The sequence below is a fragment of the Argiope bruennichi genome, chromosome 10, assembly GCF_947563725.1.
Source record: "Argiope bruennichi chromosome 10, qqArgBrue1.1, whole genome shotgun sequence".
NCBI classification, from domain to species: domain Eukaryota; kingdom Metazoa; phylum Arthropoda; class Arachnida; order Araneae; family Araneidae; genus Argiope; species Argiope bruennichi.
Window position 1 is genome coordinate 41916543 of NC_079160.1, and position 21483 is coordinate 41938025.

Genomic DNA, 21483 nt, shown 5'->3' on the forward strand with positions numbered 1-21483 from the left:
TAGAAGAAGTACTTTAATCATTAGAATACTTGAATTCGAGATTCGTCAAAATCTTTACATTTTGAGCTTTCCTGAGCCCGGAAAACACATTATTGGCTTTTCATCTATCTATATGTGAATAAGATAACTCAAAGTCACTCTGAGCTAGACGGATAAAATTTGGTGTATGAATTAACTACCCAATTTTTAGATCTATTAAATTTTCAACAAAGTTCATTCTCAGGCTTTTTGTATGGCGGTTTGATTTCAAGTAAACTTGACAACTTCAAAACGCAAAGAGCTAGATCGATAAAATTTGGTACATAGCTTTTGTATATAAACTATAGATTCTTCTTAGATTTTGAACCAAATCTGTTAGAGGGTTGACCTTCGTAAGTTTGTACTGACGCATGCTTGAAAACTTAGTCATAAATGGTATAACTTAAATAAATATTCGATTCACTACATTTCGTAACAATTATTTTCTAACGCTATGCAAGGATTTGTGGCCTAATGCAATTTTATGCGACGGCAGAGGAATAAGAATAAGAATGTATGATGTAAGTGTTTTTAAGTTTCGCAGAAATATAAATGAATTCTTATGTTATTGAGCTAAATACAGAATATTGATGAAAAATTAAAATTTTGTTTTTAGTTTTTTTTTTAAACAAATAATCTATTATTCCAAATTTATATTTTGTCAGATGATTTACAACATTACTAATTATTTGTGGAATAAATTTTAAAATGTGTACATTTTCAAAAAGTATAAATTAAAATTTTTATAAAGGTTTAGTCCTTTTTTTTGTGTGTATTAGCCTAAATTATATTATATATAATAAGAAAGGGCATAAAAAAAGGCTGTAAAATTACAGATCTATCAGTTCAATAGATCAATAAGGAGAGCTGATCGAGTAATTCCGAAAACAATAAATTCGTTCCCAGTTTTTGGACGAATTTTTGAAACTTTGCATATTTGTAATTTAAAACTGAATTGACATTTCTCGATGAAATTTAATACTTTTCCCAAGTCTATACAAATAGCACAATCTGAAATGTGTAAAATTTGTTTAAAAATTGTCTTGATTTATCCTGGGCACACCCCTAGTTTTTTACTCAATCATTTTTCTTGCATTATATAGGTAACTATTATAAGTTACAAATAAATATGAAATTTACAGAAGTTAATAATTTGCAAAATATATTTTTTTCAGTATATTTATATACAATAGAAGATATTTACATAATACAAGAAAATGATAATTAAATCTCTTAAAGAGGTGGGAGGCTTTTAAATGGCAATAATTTTGAATATTAGTCTTATAAGAATTTTTTTTTTGTACTCAGTAATATAGCAAATAAAAGGGATTTGATTGTTTCGGATTTTGATCAGAAAAATTCTGTCGAACCATAATATTCCGATTTAGATTTCATACTCAGTCCAATATTAGACTGAATAATTTTTTTTTTCAAATTTAACAATGCATGCTTAAGCTAAAACACATTTCATAATGTTTGATATTATTGGAAGATAATTTAACACTCAAGACAAAGTATCTTTTTTTAAAATTTTATGAATTTTTGTGTATTTTTAGATAATTGAAATAGAATGCCAAATGCGAAAAATTCTGTTTTCCACACCATTTGCGTTTCGCATTTAATCGAGGTATTAAGACCGACGAAGCTACTCGTGAGATATATGCTGCGAATGGTGAAGTAGCACTGCCTCGGTTTACCCCAGTCGGTGGTTTTTGTGGTTTAAAAAAGAAAGACAAAAAAAAAAAAAAAAAAAAAAAGAGAGAGAGAGAGAGAGAGAAAGAGAGAATGACCGAACCAACTCCTTCATTGAAATTTCTTCTACAAGGACGATCAGAAGAAGTTTTTTGAATGATAAATTGAAAATTTTAATATAATTTTGAAAAACATTCATTTTTGTATGTTAAATATTTTATCTGCCATAGTTCTTTCTTTGGATTTTTTTGTCTTTATTACAAGTTGATATACCTGGTTCATTTGCAATTAAAATCTGTTCATGCGTAATATTTTTAAACGAAAAACTACTTACGTATAAAATAGACAAAATACTTTTTAACCTTTGAAAAAAAATTAAAATATCTGTTAAATTAATCGAATTAAAAAATGGTTATATCTATTTATAGAGAAAATTAATATGTTATATTAGTTCTGCAAATTTTGTTTACAATTGTTGTCAAAGATTTTGAATAGCATATTGAGACATTAAATTAAACGATTAATTTACATTAATAACAAAGCATAAAAATGAACCAATAATTATTCCCAATACAAATTGTTAATCGTTTTCTTTTAAAGTTTTCACTTATAATTTTGTTATTGTGCTCTTACAACAGCTCTTTGTATGCATTCTTACTCATCAGCGATAGAAATTTTCTTTTACTCCGGAAAGATTTATTTTCCTTACTTTTATTTGAATTTGAATAATTTGCTTTTAAACATCTTTAAATCACTACTTGATCAAGAGGTATGTATTAAAATAAAGGAGAAATTTTTTAAAAAATAACAAAATAATTATCTTGTTATGTAAGTGCAAATTAATACACACACTCACACTGAATTAATTATATTAATTCATATATCTTATTCATATAATATCATACATTATATTATACAGTAAATTTGTTAAAATAGAATCTAAAAACCAGAACAATGGTTTTTTTAAATATGCATTCAAATGATAAAGAAACTTCTTACCTATGCGAACAAATTCCATTTTTAATAATCTAATATTAAGAGAAACAGCATGACAATGCATATATTGACCTCTGCATATGTATTGCCATGTAATTTCAATACATGTATTTAAATGAACTAGAACTACAGAATTAAGTGCAAGTATAATTTGGTGAGTGAAATATAAACCTGTCAGTGTTTATTTTATGTGTTTTTCATTTTCGAATTTCTAATTAAAAACTAAGTAGGATTTTTCAGTTTCTACACCATAAGTCCAAAAATATCATTGCATATTAAGTTTTTCATCATTTTCAAAATTTCAAATATTTTTTAATGATACCAATTTAATTGTCACTTAACTTTCTTCATGAGTTTCTGTTATTTTCGAAAAATACCTTTGCTCAATTTTCAATCATTTATAATCACAGAGATTCAACCTATTATTATTGTCGTACCAAATATTTAATCTCGTGATTTTCTTTTATTGTTACAAATTAAGCAAGAAGGAATCTGTATGCTTACATTTCACCACAAAGCAGCTATGTAGCGTATAAGAGAACAAGAAAGTGAAGTTATACCTCAAAGTTTAGAAGATAAATAAAATATGCAGTTAGGTTTACGAAAGCACTATGATGATTAGGAATTGATTCTATGATGGAATTAATACTATTTGGATATTATATACCATCATACTGATGGAACGAATAAGACCTCAACCCTATAGGTTGTTTTGTATAAAATATATAAGTAGTGAAAAGAACATATTTAAGGCTATTAAAATAAAAAGGTTTTAAAGTTTGTTGCAATTTGATACCTAAAAGACGATCATCAGGTTATACATGAGCAAATTGAAAATTTTTCTTACTAATAACGCTGTTATTCGCCCCTCCCCCAGTGAATAAATTGAAAACTTTCTACAAGACCGTGAACGGCTCGAGTGCTCAGATTTTTATTTTCAGAGTCCCTCATATAGCAATTGAGCTTCATAGTATAGTGAAAAAAAAATAAGAATACATTTTCTCGCTTTTTTAGATAGATGGTAGCTAAACAAAATAATTTAATAATATTAATACCAGTTTCATTCGTATAAGTTATTGTGTGTTTCAATTCAAGTCCTTAATTGCATTTGAAAATACGAGAGATTGAAGGTCAATCAATTGATGGATTTGGTTACAAATTCGATACAAATCTAAACTTTATTTATTAAAACTATATACCAAATTTTATTTATTTAGCCCTTTGGATTCTCTAATTATCAAGTCTCGTAGCACTTGAATAGACAGACTTTTTGTTAGTGGACTTCGTTCAAAATTTTATAGAACTCTGGAAATTTTGATTAAAAACCCTATACCAAATTTCATTCGTTTAGCTTAAAGCAATCCAAACGAACTGATAATTTCAGACATGTATCTTTCGAATTAAGGAAGATCTGAAACGTGAATATGCGTCAAAATCTCGAGTTCAAATACTTTGATGATTAATGTGTTTTATCTTTGTATGCATGGCAGATGAGAAAGTATAAATGAGTTTAGAAAGACGTAACAGTTGATTCTAACATAATCTTAGGATTATTTGTAAATAACTTTCATCAACAAACAGAGCGCAGAATGTAGAAAGTAAGAATGATCTTTAAATCTTTTAATCTTACTAAACCTTTAGATTTTTATTATTTTTATAGACTAATTTATTTCCCCCACAATGAAATACAATAAATTATATTCAAAAGTCGATACAAACTGGAATCACCCCTTTACTTTCTCCACAATCCGATACATTGTATTTAAATTAGTTGTAATAAAATGAAACGAGTATGGAATTTTTACTTCTGGCCATTAACCAATTAAATTCAAATTTGATACAAATTTTTGTATCAAGACAACATGCAAAATGTCAACCTCCATGAAATCAATCAATCTACATCCACTATCAATTCTACAGGTTGATAGATAATATTTTCATTGACATTTTTTGGCAAAATAATTGATTTCTTTTCTCTTTATAAGCAAAGAAGGATATATAATTCAATATCGAAACATTTACAAAATATAAATTTTGATATTTGGCTATTTTTACAAAGCGCTGCGCTGCAGCAGATATTCTAATGTTGCCATTTTCTACTATTTAGAGTGACGTCACTCTTTGGGAAAATACAAGAGTAAGTGATTGGGAAAGTGCCTATAAATTTGGATCGTCGTCAGATTATTTCAAGCGTGTGTCGGCACTAACAATCAAAATTCCACGACTTATCAGTAAAAGGACAAGTGACTCATATCACCGAATTTAATTCGTCCTAGGGTCACACAAATAATGGATTCCTGTGGAAACTAAGTTTCGAATCGGAACCCTCCTTAGTTTCACTTATTTATATTAACGTCCCATTTTAAAGCAACGGGCTATGAGGGCTATTTTGGGGTTGTACCTCGTAATTTTGAACCGCGGTCAGAGGACGAGGACGAGGACGACACTTGAGCTGGCTTTCCCTCCCCCCTTTCCTATTTCCACATCACACCAGCGGGAGAACGTTTGGCCCCGATGGATTTAACATGCACCAGACTCGCTTATATGGCGGTTCTTTGGTGGAATCGGGTCTCAAACGGAACTCTCCTGAAACTGAAGACGAGAGTTTTCTCTCAGGTTTCTGCAGGCAATATTTCAAAGTTATTACATTATGAATAAATTTTTCGTAATGGCCTTTAGTTGACACAAATTTAAAAAGAAAATCACACCCACCGAACTACAGTTTTAATTAGAAAAGCTAAAAATCCCTACGATCATGAGTTCGAACTGCATATGTTTTTTTTCCACAACATTTTAATGAAATAACAAGTTTCCTTGATAAATATCAAATAAATTTCTAACCTGAAATATAACTGAAAATTTCTTCCAGAAAAGTTACTTTTAAAAACAAGAGAAATGAATTTTTCTGAAATCTCTAGCAAATCCATGAATGCAAATTATTTACTTCATAATCCTTCTTGGAAATAATTCTTTGGTTAAATTAGAACTATTCAAACGAATATTTTACCACAACAGCTCAGAATGTAACGATGTTTAATGAATTCGTTTTCCATGGTGGTTAACCTTCTAATAAGAAGAACGGTAAATCCACGCCATAATAAATCGTATCTATAAATATCTAGACTTCAAGATCATTCAATAACACAGATCAAAACGTCATACATCAAAATCTATTTAAAATCTTCCTTCGTTACTACGATATCCCACAGAGCCAGAGTTATGTTCTCAGAAGGGAAAAATAGAAAAGTAAAGCGACAGAACGCAACCATCTGAGTTTAGTTTAGTTATATTAACGTCCCGTTGTAAAGCAACACTACGGCTATTTTTGGGACGGACCTCGTCATTTTGAACCGCGATCAGATGACGAGGACGATACCTCAGCTGGCACCCCCTCTCCACACCACACCACACCACACCACACCACACCAGCGAGAGGACGTTTGGCATGACGGATTTAACGTGCAACAGACCCCCTTACACGACGGTTCTTCGGTGGATTCGGGTCTCCAACCTGAAACCCTATGGCTCACAAGTCGAGACCTTACCACCAGACCACCGTGGCCTCGCAACCAACTGAGAGAACAGTAGCAAAAAATTTCTAAACAGTAGTTAGATTCGTGAAATTGTTCCATATAGATTAGTGGAACACTTACAATCGGCACTTAACGTAGTTTTTCTATACCTCTTTATACGTGTGCGCGAGAGTAACTTAATTTTTTTCCATTATTATATACCTAAAATTTTTTCTTCAATATAGACTTGCATTTACTAGTTATCGTTGAGTGTAGACTTTCATAGTATATTTATAATAAATTCTTAATTTTTAAGTCAACATAAGTGTGATTCAACCACAGCAGTTAAAGGCCTCAAGTCCTATTGAGATGACACATCTCATTGTATTAATGTTATAAACCGTTTTATAATCAGCAATTTTTATCGATTATTATTTTATCCTTTAACATATTTATCAACGAATTTTTTTTAACCTGCTAATAAAACAGTAGTTAGACATAAAGACGAACATATCCTATTTCGGACATTTATTGCTATTCCAATCCCTATAACAACATTAGAGGTACTTGAGATATTAAAGTTTTATCAAGTGATTCACCTAATTTCAGATTTAAATACTGCAAATTTAACAATTCGATGCATATATCAGATACCTCATTATAGCACAAAGGGTTAATGAGTACAATTAGTTTATTCCCAGCTAACGGTTTTAAAAAGGTTAAATATCAATGTTTCTCTTTAAGATCAACCTATTCTCACTGTTTGTTTTAAGGATCCCCCTTTTTTAAATATTTTTCTTATTACTTTATTAAAAGGTTAAATAAAGTTGTCCAAGGGGATTTCAATCGGGTTCTCTATGGCGACACCGTGAGAGGTTTCATTAAAAAAAATTCTTTCATTTTGTGCCCACCCAAATGATTATATAACATCTGTGCTATAGGCACCAAAAGCATAAATGGTGTTATTTTATAGGAGGTATATTGTTATTTCAATTCACATAGGGAGGTAAAAAACATCTATGGTACTTCAGTGAATCCAACGTCTTTTTTTTTAACTGCTAGTTTGCTTTAGTTACAAATTTAAATATCCGCAAATCTTTAACGCGGTGTTTGAGATACGTATTGCGAGTGAAAGTTGTGTGTGTGTGTTAGGATTTCATGAGAAACAAAACAGTTTCAGCAATCTGATAATACTGTATTCATATTCGTCCCTTAAAACGTTGCCGCACACTTAATTTGACGATCATGTTCAGAGTCACATTTAAGCGCAATTTTTTTTTAAATTATATATGACTACCATATGAAATCTCAGCGTCTATAGTAGGTTTGGGTGCGAAAATTATCACAGTTTGTCAGTATTTTCGTAAAAACTCTCGACAGTTGTAACCGTCATTTGCTCATCACGGCATTTTTTTTCTCTTCCCAGAGCAAATGATGGCTATAGCAGTCTACATATCGCCAAAAATCTGTGGCAACGTGTTAATTTGGATCAAGTGCCTACAAGTCGCTTTTTATTTTCTTGCTTGTGAAATTATTTTATTTTCTTGCTTGTGAAATATATAAAAATAAGAAATGTAATCGTCAAAAAAAAAATCCTTCGACAAGTGGTTAGAAATTCAAACCAAAACCACAGACTAGTTTAGGAATGAATCTAAGAGAAAGGAAGGGGTAGTCTTAAGACATCAAAGTTGGCTTTCCATGCTAAAAAGTTTTGAGTTCCTCCCACGATTTTGTCGTATGCTGACACAATGTGGTGAGTTATAATATAGTGAACGAAAGCCGAATATAGCTTCTGGGTCTTTTTCAACAATTGAATCTAAAATTTGATACTGGTCAAAAATGTTTGTTACATGGCTACATATTAAATTTCTTAGACCAAAGTCGTAACGCTTTCGATTTATCGCCTTCACATACTTGCTAATATACAATTGTGAAGCTAATATATAATCGTTTTTACCTCACATACTGCCCTCCGGGTATAAAATTTGAAATAGATGGACAGCAAGAAAAATTATAAACAGACTATTACATAATTAATATAAAAATGAACAAATAATAAACAATATAATAAAGCATAGTAATAAAAAGGAAGATCTAAGCAACCTGTCACTTATTATTGTAATCACTTTGATTACAATATTTGCATTTAGAAGTATATAGCACTTAAAATAAAGGAAGAAATGGTGAAGGGGAATTTGAATTCTTGATTTCTGCATCATATTAATGGAATCCAAAAATTTGACATATTTTTAAATATTTTCCAATCATGACTCGTGAATCCAAAAATTTGGCATATTTTTAAATATTTTCCACTCATGACTCCTGAATCCAAAAATTTACCTTTTGTGCAGAAATATTTTTCAATAAAACGTTTCAAAGCTAAAAGTTTACACTTTTTTCTTTTCTTTTCTTTTTCTTTAACCTTAAATATTTTCAGTTCGATTTCATCTGCTAAAATAAGCCAATTTCGGTTTTCCTATTAATTATTTGTTGAAATAAATAGAAAGTAACAAATTAAACTAGAAAATTGGCGGAATTTTCTATTAACACAAGCCTGGAAAGCACTGGATATTTATGCTATGTTATTTTTAAAAAAACTTTCAGCATTTTATGTTATTTGAATGAATGCCTCTTTTATTTACTTCTCTTTGCATACTTTTATTTAAATAATTGCTCATTATTTGTCTGATTGTGACTCCATACCTTGAGAATTGTCCATCTCCGATCTAACCGAACATTAAAGCAATTAAGCTCAAGACTGGAGGAATGAACTTTCTATAAAACTGTACGAGACCAACATTGCAGTTTATTATCTTTCGATTGCATTTTATGAGAGACATGACAATTGAATAATTAGTTTCTCTGAATGATGCGAATCATATGTTGAAAATCATGCAATATTTTATTCAAGAATGATTCTATTTTTGGGAGGAAGAGGCCGATTATTTAGAAGTATATGCTAGCAAAAGCACAGAAAATATGAAAAACAAATTGGAAAAGACTAGATATTAATCTACCAGGAAAATAGATTTGCATTTATAAAGGCAAAATATCCCAATTATGCATTTATAAAGGCAAAATATCCCAATTATCCCAAATATTTTCGTATTCGTTTTTCACAAATATTAGCACAATATGTGATGCATTATGCTTCATAGTAGAATAAAGAAAATTAAGAATGAATTTTGAATGCCTTCCTTTCTAATAACTAGATCCAAAAGTTAAAAGACGTCCTATATTTGTGTGATAAAATCACATATCAAATTTCACTTGACGAAATCTTTGCATTTTCCAATTATCGCTTCTACACTTGCAAATGTAGAGATAGATACATGGGCAATCGTGTGATGGATTGGATTCAAAATGTGTTTCAAATCTTCGATTCTAATGATAAATATATAATTTAATCCATCTATCTATTAATACATTCGCTGTCATGATTGGTGCCTTTGATTCGGATCACTATCTTATAAGAAGCTTACTTATTTGCACTCTTAATTGTAGTAAAGAAGAAAATATTTAATTAGATAGTATGTATGAATCACAGGTGATTCATGTGCTGAGCAACGTGTTAAAACAAGCATATATAAACTAGACATCCGCTTGTTTCACTCGCATCAAATTCTGCATTGACTAAAAAGTTTTGCTGCCTCACTAATATGAGTGATACGGCGTCAACATTTTTAAGTTGATGTATTTATAAAAAAACTGAGAAAAATAAATTTTCCTTTGAAACTCTTCGTAAAAACTGAAATATGCTGATTTTGTGCTAAAATCTTAAGTCAAAAATTTTTTTTAAATTATTGTATGCACAGACCGTCAGGAAGTGTGACTCAAGGAGTTCGGAGAGAAAGAAATTCCTCAAAATCACCAGATCGGGTTTTTTTCACAATTACAATTCTACTATACATATAAAAACGAGTTGCTTCTGGCGATCAGCTGGTTCACCAAGGATATTGGTTTATTTAATTTCAGATAAATCGTTTAGACATAACTTTATGATTGTTAGTCATAGAAGCAGCGTTATTTTGTTTGTCTTACGTATATTCTCTTTATTATGTAGATGAAACTTGGCAATGGACATCAATCCTATATAATCATAGCGTTGTTAAAAACGTAAATATCCGGTTTAACTAACTTTTAAATTTCGTGGTATTACAACTTCACATTTTTATTGTACATTTCACAGAAATTAAGCAGAATTAAGCTTTTTGATCTTTCAACAAATAAAGCAAATCACGTAATTAATTATTTAATGAAACAATGAAAACGACTCGAATTTCACGGGAACAATGTAATCTATCGTTGAAAATCAGACAAAAAATATTTTTTAAAAATACCAAAATTTAGAAAAAATTAGCACGACTGTTAAATTGGCATCTTTAAAAATATTTTACAACTTTTAACCAATGCAAAATTTATTTTTGTGCAATAATACTTTCGGAAGTTTTCGCTGAGAAATGCGAAATTCAGTTTAATTTTTCATTAGCTAAAATTCTAATCAAAATTTCAAAAAAAAAAAAATCTAATCGAGGGGCATTCTTACCTTTAAAGGCATATATGTGCCAAATGTGGTAACTATATATCAAAAGGTCTGGTCTGTAAAGTGTCACACACGCGCACCTTTATTATTAGTGGAGATAGAAAAAGGTAAAAGTGAGTCACTATGTTTAAATCTTCAACTATAGAGTTCTTTAAACTATAATGCATTATACAAATAAATGTTTATTTTAAAACACGGTGAATTATTTATAATGTTACAATAGTGGGAGGTAAAAACCTTGGACCAGGGGAAATACGAAATGTATGGAGATTAGACGAAGTTTCACATCGTGTAAATTGTGGAATATTTATCAGTAGATTAGATAACCGAATAATTATTTTACTATGAAGAATTTCAAGTTCAAAAATTTATGATATAGGAGATTTTTTGATTATATTATTATCCTATTTTGAAGTTACAAAAGTGCTACATTAAAATGCATCAAACTTTTTAAAACGAAGATCAGATGACGAAGTTGTCATCTGCAGAACCTCTACATCATACCAGTGGGTGAATATTGATTCCGAGAGATTTGATATTTTCAGTAAGTAATTTAAGATAATTAGATGAGCATCATAAATGGAACATTTATTGTCACTACAACATATTTAAGACCGTAAAAAAACATGAAATACTTAATCGTGAATTCAAATGATTCTTCTTAAATTTCTGCTTTGACTTAATTATAGATTCAAATATCAAAAATCCTATGGCTATTTTCATTTGATTACAATTCAAATATCAAATTCTGTTGCTACTTTTGATTTGAATACAGATTCAATTATCAAACATTTTGCTGCTACTTTTGACTTGAATATAGATTCAATTATCAAACATTTTGCTGCTACTTTTGACTTGAATATAGATTCAATTATCAAACCTTTTGCTGCTACTTTTGACTTGAATATAGATTCAATTATCAAACATTTTGCTGCTACTTTTGATTTGAATATAGATTCGAATATCAAAAATTTCGCTGCTGTTTTAAATTTCTAAACCTTTCGCTTAGATATATCTGCCTAAATACCGTGTCGAATTTTTTATATTTGAATCTATAATCAAGAAAACGTTTAAAAAGACCGAGAACCATATACTATTACAATTTTAAAAACTCTTACTACACACACATATATATTACAAAAACGACCAAAAATAAAATAAAATTAATTTTAAGGAATAACTTAAATCACTATCTCAATATATATAAAGCATTGTAAGTATATAATCTGACTCTTAATTATTCAGTAATCTTAATCTATTTCGACAGCACTTATTTTATGAGGTACGTTCTGTTATAGTGTATCAGCATTCTACAATCCATTGAACATTTAAAATATTTATCAATTTTTTCATAGATAATCAAATAACCGAATATAGAGAATCAAATACCCAGATAGATAATCAATTACCCAGATAATCAAATAACCGAATAATAAGGGAAAAATGATTTTTTATGGGGGGGACGAAATTTTCTTATTCTGGGTTAATTTAATAACTGAAATGCTGTTTACATTTTGCATGCTAAGCTTTTGCAAGCATGCAAAATGTAAATAACATTGTCTTTAATGTAACAGTATTACTTAAAATGGCATTTCGTAAACACATCAATCAAAATAAGTTTATTTGTTAATTATATGCATTTTTTTTCTTGGGAGAATTTTTTCTCCCTCAAAACGATCCATATAACCGGAATTTCGATAGTCAGAATTCGATGCACTTGGGGCATATAGGCAAATATATCGTTATTAGGGGAAAAAAAAATCCATCTTACCTGGATTTTGATGATCTTTTCCTTCTTTGCATATAGTTCTGTTGATTTCCCAATGTGAAAGCTACAAGGCTCTGTCCATTATGCTGAAAGGGCAAGTAACACAAAGATCCAACGAACGGGTTCACTTGGTTTTCCAGTTGGTTCTCAGGTTCGGATTTTGTTAAGAATGCATCGCATATATCTTCCGATGAAGTTGTATCTGTTACCAATCCCTCCGTTGGATTTATATAAATACCCAAGCTATTTTCACTGTCAGAATCTGGAGTTAAATCCTTCATTTTTTTTTTTCAGAATAATGTTTATTTTTTGGAGAAATATAAATAAATTCTGTGATAAATTAATGTTCTTTTCTTCACTTGCTCGAAGGATTCAAATATCTGAACAATAATAGCTGAAAAGTTCACTTCAAGACCGGCTTGGTAAAGTTTCTATGGAAAGCTAACTAATCGTTTGATATTGAAATATATCTGGCGTTGCCAAATTGTACGAGACAAACATTAAACTGAACACTTTTTCACGAAAACGTACGAAAATGCAGCGTTAATCTGTATTGTATTTCAGACCAAACGATTTATAAAGTATTTAGAAATTCTTTATAATATAAAAGTTTTTAATTATTATAAAAAGTAATTTCTGTTTCTTTTAATGTAGAATTGTAATTTTTTTTTCTATTCCACAGATTTTGGATGCCAAACGATTTTTTCCGAACTGTCCACCGATCAATTCATAGGGCAAATATTCAGTTTCAAACGATTTTTTTAGCTTGAATAATGCATTTAAAAGTTCACAGAATCTGCCTGCAATTTCTATATGGAATTTTTATGCGATCGTTGAAGATAGAAGATATATAAACCAAAGAAATCCGTTCAAGATATAGTTTAGAAGAAACAGAAGAAAACGAAGAATTCCTCCTTGCAGCAGATCTGTCAGGACATCCGTCAGCACTGGAAGAAGTTTGACATTTTGATGCTTAAAGAAAAGAATTACAGCGGGGAATTTTCAGAAAGAAGGGAACATCTCTGGCACCAATGAATGGGCCTCATTGTGTAGGAGGGGTGTTTTAGACAGCCAATGGGAAAACGGATAGGACCATTGCACCTGCTGTGTAGGATTTGATTCCTTTGGGACTCCCAGCGCTCTGCGGGAAAGTGTATTTAGCGAAATGTAATAACTGGAATGAAACACTTATTTGATTTATTAGTCCTAAAGCTGTACAGCGCTCTCTTTTAAGATTGAACGAAGTAATAAAGGCAAGAAAGTGGATGGCATAAAAAAATAAGAAAAATAATTATCGGTAGTAAATTATAGAAAATAAAAAAGATCGTTACTTTAATGCAAAAAGAAAGAAAAAATTAAAGAAACAAACGAATGGTAAGTATACAGAAAAAAAACATCTTAATATGCTGTTCGTTAGTACGTCGTTTCCTCATAAACATTGTTTTCAATATTAACTTGTTAACTGGGTATGACGAAATATTTCTATGAGAAACAAATAGAATATAAATTAATTACCCTGTTAACAGGTTAAGAATGTACGTTGCAAGTGTCCGAGATTACGTCTTTTAAGCTGAATTTCGAACATCCCAATTAATCTTTTATGAGCTCAAATAAATAATTATTTAAATAAAAACTTTTCTCGTATGATACGTTTTTAAAACGGACTGAAAAGTTTAAAATACATTTTCATAGCCTCATAAAGATATTCTTGAAAATTTGTGACTATGAATTTTAAAAATTCACAATCAGAAATTTTCAAGACAATTTGTATGAGGTTAAGAATCTAGATGGGCTATGAAATTATTTTTTACTTTTTTCATCCATTAAAAAATTTTTGCATGTTAATTATTTTTATTTAAATAATCATTTCTGTTTTTAAGTTTTGTTGTGTGTAAAATTTTGCAATCGATTTTAAACTACCTCCCCAATGAGCTTCAGCCGATGACGATATTTGTACCTAAAAGACAAAAAAGCGGGTTAATATTGTATTGTCATCCAGTTTCTGAGTTATATTTAGTCTAGCTAAGTTTCTAACTCAAAGGAAATTTTCGTACTATTAAATTTAAAATAATTTAAAATCGATTGCATCTCATCATTTTGGGGCTTCTGCGAAAGAAATGTTATTGATTTTGATTGATTGATTGTGATTGAATGATTTTGTCTATGCAGAGTAAAGACATGTTCGGAATCGATAATCATTAATAAATTTTCTTTATTTTCATATTTTATGAAGAAATCTTTTTTTTTCTTTTGCAATTTATGAAAAAGAATTAACAGTTATCCAGTGAAAATAGCTTACTTTCATTGTCAGGAATATAATCTTCACTCCAGATAAATCAAATTTCAAAATCAAACTAAAATTGTTTTCACATCAGTTCTGAAACACTTAAATTCTCTTCTTCCAAAGGCAATTTCTCTACCAAAGATTCTTTATGACACTACGAGAGAAATTACGTATCCATAAATGTAAAAATGTTATCACTTACCTCTTCTCTCTCGGATAAATTCTAGGAATTGAAAAAAATACCTTGAATCCCAAGAGTGTGTAGAGTTTTATTTTCTGACTCCCATACACTAGTATTTTGTGTTTTACAGGATTTTCAAGAAAATCGAGTGTGTCTTTCCAAATGCATTTTTTTCAACTGATTAAAACTAACATTTTACAATAAACTACAGTTTTACTCATATTATCAAAAACTAAATTCCATTCTTCTAAATAGTTGCTTCTTTGTGTTATTGTTATCGATTTTGTATCTGCCAATGTATTGACCACAGCCGGTCAATCCGCTGACGGTCTCGCATTAACACTTTAGATGCTAAAACTATGCATCCAATTTTATTCATCTAGTTCTTTATATTTTTAATTATCGTATTCGCTTGCGCTAGGATAGTCGAATGAAAAACTTTGAAAGATTTCATATCCTTTAAGTTTTAATAGAAATTTCCAAATTTAGTTCAAAGGCATAGTATCTGAATGACCGTGCTTTGCTCGGCAGGTTTTTTTTTTTTTTTTTTTTTTTTTGTAAATTAGTTGGGTTTTTTTCAGAAAATACATTTAGATACGAATCATATGCTAATTGTATATGAATATTTTTCGATCTTACCTACATATGAACCGATCATATAATTAAAAAAACCCATAAATGCGCTTAGTTTAACATGTTATTCGAAGCAATCTGCTCTATTACAGTATTCATTTTGCAGTTTATCTATCATTACTTATGCTTTTCAACTTACACTCACTTTTACCATGGTGAAATCAGGTTCAAGATGGCGCTATATGACATCGTCTGCATGAGAGCAGCTTCGGAATCGGAGGGTTTCAGGTTCGAGACCCGATTCCACCTAAGAATAGTCGTGTAAGGGGGTCTGTTGCACGTTAAATCCGTTATGACCAAACGTCCTCCCGCTGGCGTGGTGTGGTGTGGAGAGGGGGTGCCAGTTCAGGTGCCATCCTCGTCATCTGACCGCGGTTCAAATTGACGAGGTCCGTCCCAAAATAGCCCTAGTGTTGCTTTACAACGGGACGTTAATATAACTAAACTAAACTGCATGAGAGCAGATAGAAAAAGGCTCTAATAGATAATTATAAAAAAAAATGTGTGTTTGTAAGCAAAATCTCGTTTTTGCGGGAAAGACACCCATATAGATAAACTTAAAAAGCAAAATTATTAAATATGAACACATAAATAAAGCGCAAAGTATAAAGCGCGACTCGAACCGAGGACCCTCACCACACGTGCCATTCATGTTGTTCTGCCCACTATGCTCCACTGCCTACTAATAGTTAGTTTTAAAAAAATGTTTTTTTTGTTGCATTAAAGCGCATTATTTCAGGAAAGATACGTACATAGATAAACTTAAAAAGCAAAGCCTTATCTATGTATAAAATGAGATCCAAATCATTAGAGCTGTTTTCGAAATACATGAAATTTCCAAGATTTTATCTTAATTCAGGCATAGTAACTTCATTCTAAATATATTCTCTTATTTCGTGATCTAATTCCACTTTCGGTTTAATTAATTCCTCTGTAAAACTGATGCGCCATCAGTGCTACGTATCAAATGAAAGTGATACTTTAATTGCCCTTGTCAGAGGTCAGCATATGTATTCCATTGGCGTGTGGCCGGAAATCCTATGTTATATAAGACTAGTGATCATTTGTTTCACTCTTCTTGACTTCTGATTTTGTGCCACGCTGCGTCTGCCTGTAAATAAATTGCTTTCCCGAGATAGATATTAAAGAGAGAATGAAACGAAATTCAAAATACAACGTCTCGTCTATGTCTTCAAACCTGCACTCTGCTTCAACCAAAATAAGGTTACATATATATACACACAAAATTCTTCGGTTAAAGTTATAAAATAATAAGTTTCATTTCTCTAACTCAAAACAAGTTTGGTTATCCTATTCTGACAGATAAATATAGCTCCCAAAATGTGTTTTTTCGGACTCGTATTTGAAAAGAGGATATTCGCTAAAATATCGAGGCCAAATCTTTTAATTATTACAATACTATCGTTTTGTATACGAAAACGCAAAAAGGTAATAATATAGTATTAATCTAAAAAAAATTATTCCGGAGCAGGATAATAGATATTTCGAGTTGTTGCAATGTAATTGTTATCAAAATTTTCTTACACCTTTGAATAGCTATAGAAACTGGAATGTCAAGACCCGCTTAAAGTTGCCTTTCAATTGATGTTCGAAAACGTTTCTTGTAAGCCATTACAGCTTTTGTTGAGAAATTACCATCAATTAAAAAAATTATGGTTAGCATGAAACAAACAAACATTTTGAATAATAGAGTCATTCTCTTGTATGACAATATTAGAAGTGTTGTTGTTGTTTCTTATGGCACTTGCCATGGACAAGCCCGATGTTACGTAGACAGCGATTTAAGTCGGTGTGGCAGCGTCTCTTGTTTTTATAGTAGCGCCAACTAGGTCCAAGAGTACGACTTTGCTACTCACGCATCACTCATTCGCTTCCACAACTCCTTTTTACAGGGGGGCACATTCACACATCTCACAGAAGAACGGAAGAACAACCATGCCCAAACCGGGACTCGAACCTAGGACGCCCAGATCATGGGGAAGACGCGTTCCCCTATGCCAGGACGCCGGCATTAGAAGTGTAATACATTCAAAACTCAAGATTTGATACAACACTTCAAGTGACATTATGATGCCATCTATCATACTACCTTGATTATGTTTCTGATTCTCATATATGTAGGAATTCTTGCAAAGAACACGGATTCCTTCAGCCGCTGAAGCAACAAGTAAGCCAAAAGGTGGCTAAATATGTAAGGACAAGACCTATCAAACTGGGAACAATAAATAGATCCTGAGGATTAAGTGTTCATTTTGAGAAGATATCCTTCTTGATCCTTTTCAGCTCAATTGAAACAGCTAAATTTGGAATTATATTTGTCTATGAATAAGATTTGTTTGGCTATGCAGGTCCTTTGAGTATTATATGTAAAAAATTTTTTTTAATAACTAGACAGGTAGAATTTACCTTTTTTTATCTTCACATTTTTAGATTTTTTAAAATCAAATTTTGATTAAATCGCGGAAGTGGCGTCTCCAAAACTTTCTCGCTGACACTTTATTTAATTTGTCATGCCAGAGAACGCCTTGCATGGCACTGGCGTACAATATTTACGAAATATTAACGTTTGGAGTAAATTTAGCATTTTTACTAAATCTACATTAATCTAAAAAACCATTGAACATTTTATATATAAACAGCAATTTTTATTTTGAGGTTTAATTATTTTTCATCATTCATAAAAGATAATTTAAGAAATCAATTAATTGTGATTTTGCAACAAACAAATTATGCAAATTTTTTGTGATGCTTTGAAATGTAAATAAATATAAGTATCATTATTCTTTGAAAAGCTGTGCTTATCTAGATTGTGATTGAAGAAATTTTTCATATTTCTTTCAAATTCTTCAAACGTTTATAAGTAAAGAATAGTTTTTATAAAAGAAATTTAAATAAATTTAGCTATATTAAACATTAATTTTTTTATTTATCATTTATTTATCCTTTTTTTTCTTAACCATTTTAAAATTTTTATGAAATGTGTCATGAATGTAATTTGTTCACACCAGGCTACTCGCATTATTACGTGATGGCAGTGTTAAAAGAGTAAGCATTTGTTAATGCGCATATATAAAACGAGGGAAATAACACTGTGTAGGTATAGGATTTTTCCCTTTCTAAATATAATTTAGGCAAATTTTATAAATAATGTAGGAAAGAAAAATGCCAACGGTAGATTTAAATATTACATGCAAAACAAAATAAATTAGCCATTAAATTTGTGTATCAAAAAATTCATGGGTGTATCTGTTTCGCATACCTATACGCTAATTATTTCTATTTTCAACTATCCCTCCAGCTTTTTTTTAACCATTCTAGTCCTGCTCTTTCATTTTGAGACGAAAATAGCCTGTTGGTAATTTTTTTAAAAAAATCTTTTATTAAAAAGCCACCATTTTTTTCTTTTGACAGTTTGCTGTTAAATTCTGCGCTGAAACATTTTAAAAAGGGAGTAGAATTTTGTTTTGGAATAAATTTTGATTTTTAAATGATATTTTCCTGAGATTAATTTGTTTAATGACTTGTAGATTAAAAAAAATGAGAATCTTACTTCTTATTTTTTGTTTGATTTTTTTGCATACATACACGTGATTTTTTCAAAACTTAAGTCTACCCTTCAAATGATGTCATATGCATAAATGTTAAAGTCATGGAAATAAGTGATTTCTAAAAATTAATTTTTTATGAATATAACTTATTTTGACAAACTCCTTAACATAAACAAACAAAAATGAGCAAAATTATGTTAATTTAAAATTTTACAACTAAACAAATTTATTTTAATAAAATAATTTCATATTTATTTAAGATTATATCGCCCTGCTTTTTTTTCTGTTCTATGTGGAGTTCTAGAAATAATCATATCATTTGAAGTTGAAGTGAAGCAAAATTTTCTCAATCAAAGTGGGTCCTCATAGAAAAAAATGTACAACAAACTTTAATCTTTGTAGCTAATAGTATAGTGTTGAACTCATCATCATAAGCAATTTAACTTTCACAGAAAAAAATTGGTCAAAGTTCATACTGAACCAACAGCCACAGAAGCTTAGAAAGAAAAAGAAAAAAAAAAAAAAAAAAAAAAAAAAAAGAAGAGGAAGGGAGGGGGAAAAAAAATCTGGGGAAGTTAGTTGAAAGTGACGGTAAATAGCTTCAGAGTTGTTTGAGGTCGAAGTTACCTTTGACCTCACTAGATGGCGACACCACATCCCATTAGAGGACGCCATTCTCCTTTCGTAAGTTATAATTAGAAGAGTCCAACGGAAGCTCCTCGTCTCAAGTTTCTCGTCGTGTAATGAAAAGAACCCCCCAAAGGGGGCGTTATGGGGGAAAATATGTCGCCGATAAATGTCACAGAAGTTTTCCGAGCCCGTGGGAAGTAGGGTTATTAAAAAAAATTGTGGAAGTCGGGTAAAAGATTGAAAGTGAGCCGCGCGCTATTTTTCGTTGAGGAGGGGGTCCTACTTACCTTTGCAGGATATATCCCATTTTTCACTGTCTTTCCCATCCATTCCGTAGACAATTTTTTTTTCATCTCCTCCCCTCCCCCCTTTTGTTAATTCGTTTTGGTCTCCTTTTTTTCGTTCGTTCCGTATTTTTAAACAAGAATAATTCAAGAATTGTAAGCTGGATTCTTTGTTTAAGCTGAGTTAGGAACATCGCTAATTTTCCGTTTTTTACCCCCAAAAAATATCCTGGGTGGTCTTTTTTTCTTAAGATTTCTTCAGATTATATTCTAAAATAGGAAAACGAAAGAGGCTTAAAAAGGGAAGTAACTTTGCTCATTTATATAATATTGCATTTCAAGGGTTTTGGAATGCAAATTAAAACAAATGCAACTTTTATTTTTGAGTTCCTCTTACAAGGATTATAAATAAAATAAAGGAAGCGTAAAAAAATGTATTTAGAAAATTTGATATAAAAAGATTCTAGAACATCCTGAGGGGCCCTGTAGTTCAAAAAGGTGAAGAATTTAATGGATAAAATAAGAATGAAGTCCTTACATCAGAATTGCAAATCTGATTCTAATTTTGATTCGATTGTGTGAATCAGGAAAAGGACTTTACTTAAATACATGGTCTTTTCATCGCTGTAATATATTTTGACATCCGTATTGGTATATCATTATGTAAACCAAAAGCAAATTATTGGATTTGGAACATTCAGTCTAGCCAATATCAGATGAGAAAAAATTTGATATCAAAATATTTTTTTATATTTATACAAACGTATCAATGTAATGTTATAAAAATGTTATCAATATTAATATGTAAAAGCGGTAATCAGTTTATCACGGCCACAGGTTATTATTAATAATTAATTGCCTCGGGGGATCACCTGCTTTTCCAAGAATATTGGTTATATTCGATTTCAGATAAATCATTCTGATATAACTTCATATCCATGTTTTGGAAAAACAATCAGACATAAAAGCCGTATTATTTTAATCTGTATTACTAAAGCTTTGATTAAATGTATTTTTATAATAGAAATCAGTCCCATAGAATCATACGCTATTAAAAATATACATGGCAGTATATGAAGTAGACAGGATAAAAATATACATGCAGTAGACAGGAAATATTGCAATAGTTCAATAGGCTGGCTACTAGAGTACAAGTGAACTCGATATGTCTCCAAAATGCAAAGAACGAAAGTAATAAAATTTAGTACACATATTTAGCATCTAAAATATAGAATTTTGTCAAATTTTGAACCTAGTATGTCAAAGAGATGATCATCTGTAGATTTGTTCTCCCGCATGCACGAAAACGCAGTAACTCGTAAACGAAATTACTTAAATCAATGAAATTCGGTATATGATTTTGCGACTACAAC

General features: G+C 30.5%; 1 protein-coding gene across 1 annotated transcript in view; it reads right to left on the reverse strand.

The window, feature by feature from the left end:
- The window catches only part of LOC129987885 (twist-related protein 2-like), a 29088-nt gene extending 15604 nt beyond the window's left edge, over window positions 1-13484 (reverse strand). Inside the window, exon 1 of the mRNA XM_056095866.1 lies at window positions 12533-13484. Coding sequence (XP_055951841.1) covers window positions 12533-12810 — 278 coding nt within the window. The 5' untranslated portion in view covers window positions 12811-13484. The remainder of the gene's footprint in view (window positions 1-12532) is intronic.
- Window positions 13485-21483: the final 7999 nt, after the last annotated feature.